The sequence below is a fragment of the Lycium ferocissimum genome, chromosome 9, assembly GCF_029784015.1.
Source record: "Lycium ferocissimum isolate CSIRO_LF1 chromosome 9, AGI_CSIRO_Lferr_CH_V1, whole genome shotgun sequence".
NCBI lineage: Eukaryota > Viridiplantae > Streptophyta > Magnoliopsida > Solanales > Solanaceae > Lycium > Lycium ferocissimum.
In genome coordinates this window covers 47844201-47846118 of record NC_081350.1, presented here as the reverse complement: position 1 = coordinate 47846118, position 1918 = coordinate 47844201, and the positions used below count along the sequence as shown (strand labels likewise).

Below are 1918 nucleotides of genomic sequence, written 5' to 3'. Positions count from 1 at the left end.
AAAATTAGACATTTTGAACTAGAATTTCTCTCGGTCAAGATATCCAGGATTGAATAATATCAGAGACCAAATAGAATTGAAACAATAATTCAAAAAAATAAAATAATGGATTATAATTTATATAAAGAACATCATCATAATGACAACGCCAAATCCACGGTGTAACTAGCAATGAACCTAATTTTACTAGCTGATGATGGAGGAGATGATGTCGGTACAGAAACACCAGAATGAGGCAATGTAGGAACTTCCAACGGTTGTTGATCATGGACTAATACAAGAGGATTTTGCCGGAAAGTAAACAATGAACACGACTGGCTATTTATGTAAAGATCCATCAAAATTAGACAGTTTAAACAAGAATGCCTCTCAACCATGATTGAACAAATCCAATACAATATAGAATCGAAACAATAATTTTAAAAAAATCAACGAATTACGTAAAGAACAACATCATAACAACAACACCAAATCCCACGGTGGAACTAGCAACGACACTAATTTTATCAGCAGATGAAGGTGAGATGGCGCCGGTGGAGATGATGTTGGTACAAAATCATCATTAGGAGGCACTGTCGGAGCCTCAACAGTTATTGATGGCGGACTACTAGCACTAGGGGATTTTGCAGGTGAGATTTTAGGTGCATTTTTTGGTGATGATGATGAAACAGGTGATATTTTAGGTGCAATTTTTGGCGATGGCGCCGAAGATTTAGGAGATGGTGATGAAACAGGGGATTTAGCAGGGAATGATGTTAGTGGAGGAACAGTGGCAAGTGTGTCGACTTCAAGTTTCATTCCTGAGGCACAATGTCCACCAGTGCCACAAATGAAATATCTCTTGCTTGGAGAAGATAAAGGGCTTACTGTCATTCCTCCACCATTTGTTGATATTGCATTTGACGTCCGGCAGGTATCATAATCAGCTTTTGTAACTTCAAGAACATCATGGTTTGGGGTATATGCAAAAACTGTCAAAGGAAAAAACAATATTAGAAAACCTTAGTTTGAAAAGTGACAAAAAGGATTTTAATTGACTGAATGGTAATAAATGACTTCCATCTCTAACAATAGATCAGAGGTTTGTGTCACATCGGAAGTAAGTAAACCAACATGCACGAAAATACTGGAGAGCTTTCGAACTTTGGATATGGAAAAAATTCTGTTAGGGAACGTTTTCCCTTAAATGGGCCTTACACGGCGCAAATCTAAATTTGTCGGGTCCCAATGTGAATACCGAATATGCGTGGAAAATAAAGTTTTTTTTTTTAAAAAAAAAACGTGCACGGTTGGTTCCTGGAGTGATAGAGTCCTCTCACCAATCGCATGAACCTCAGAATAACAAAGACTAGTCATTTTCAAGAGAGAAATTTGATGGGGCAGAGACAAGAATTAATGTCAACCCCTCCTTAGTACGAAGAAGGGTGGGTTTCAGAGAAGATTATGTCAAGACCACCTATTGCATAGGTTAAGAGCAGTTGTTTGTGCTTGAGCTATCTTAACCTTTGTTTCCAGGAGTCCAAATAGGCTAACATTTGCATTATGCATAAACAAATGCATTTGTCTTTGCTTGTCAGCTCTATTTAAACCCCTAGTGTTCCAAAATCCCAACCTATCCATGAGGAATGGGGTTAACCCCATCCCTTTCATGCCCAGGGCCAGTACCTCTTCCTTCTCCATTGGGACTTAGAGGACTTGAATTAAGCTGTGTATCTGGATCAATAATTGTCAAACGCAAGGCATTGCTAGTTGCAGTCTAGGTGCTTGTTGTGGCAACATTCTTTTGTGGACTTGTTAGTTAGCCTTTCCTTGTGTAACACCCCGTACCTTTAATTTAAGCTTTGACCATGATGCTAGACTTAGAAAACCAGATAAAGAATATAGGAATTGGAATTTCCTCTTCAGTTGTAAGATGGTG

At 38.5% G+C, this 1918-nt stretch overlaps 1 protein-coding gene and 1 pseudogene across 1 annotated transcript in view; both read right to left on the bottom strand.

The window, feature by feature from the left end:
- LOC132031993 (uncharacterized) overlaps positions 1-377 on the bottom strand; it is a 13209-nt gene extending 12832 nt beyond the window's left edge. The window contains exon 1 of the mRNA XM_059421827.1: positions 188-377. Within this exon, the coding sequence (XP_059277810.1) occupies positions 188-377 (190 nt within the window). The remainder of the gene's footprint in view (positions 1-187) is intronic.
- On the bottom strand, positions 157-1680 carry LOC132031992 (uclacyanin 1-like; annotated as a pseudogene).
- Between the last annotated feature and the right edge of the window lie 238 nt (positions 1681-1918).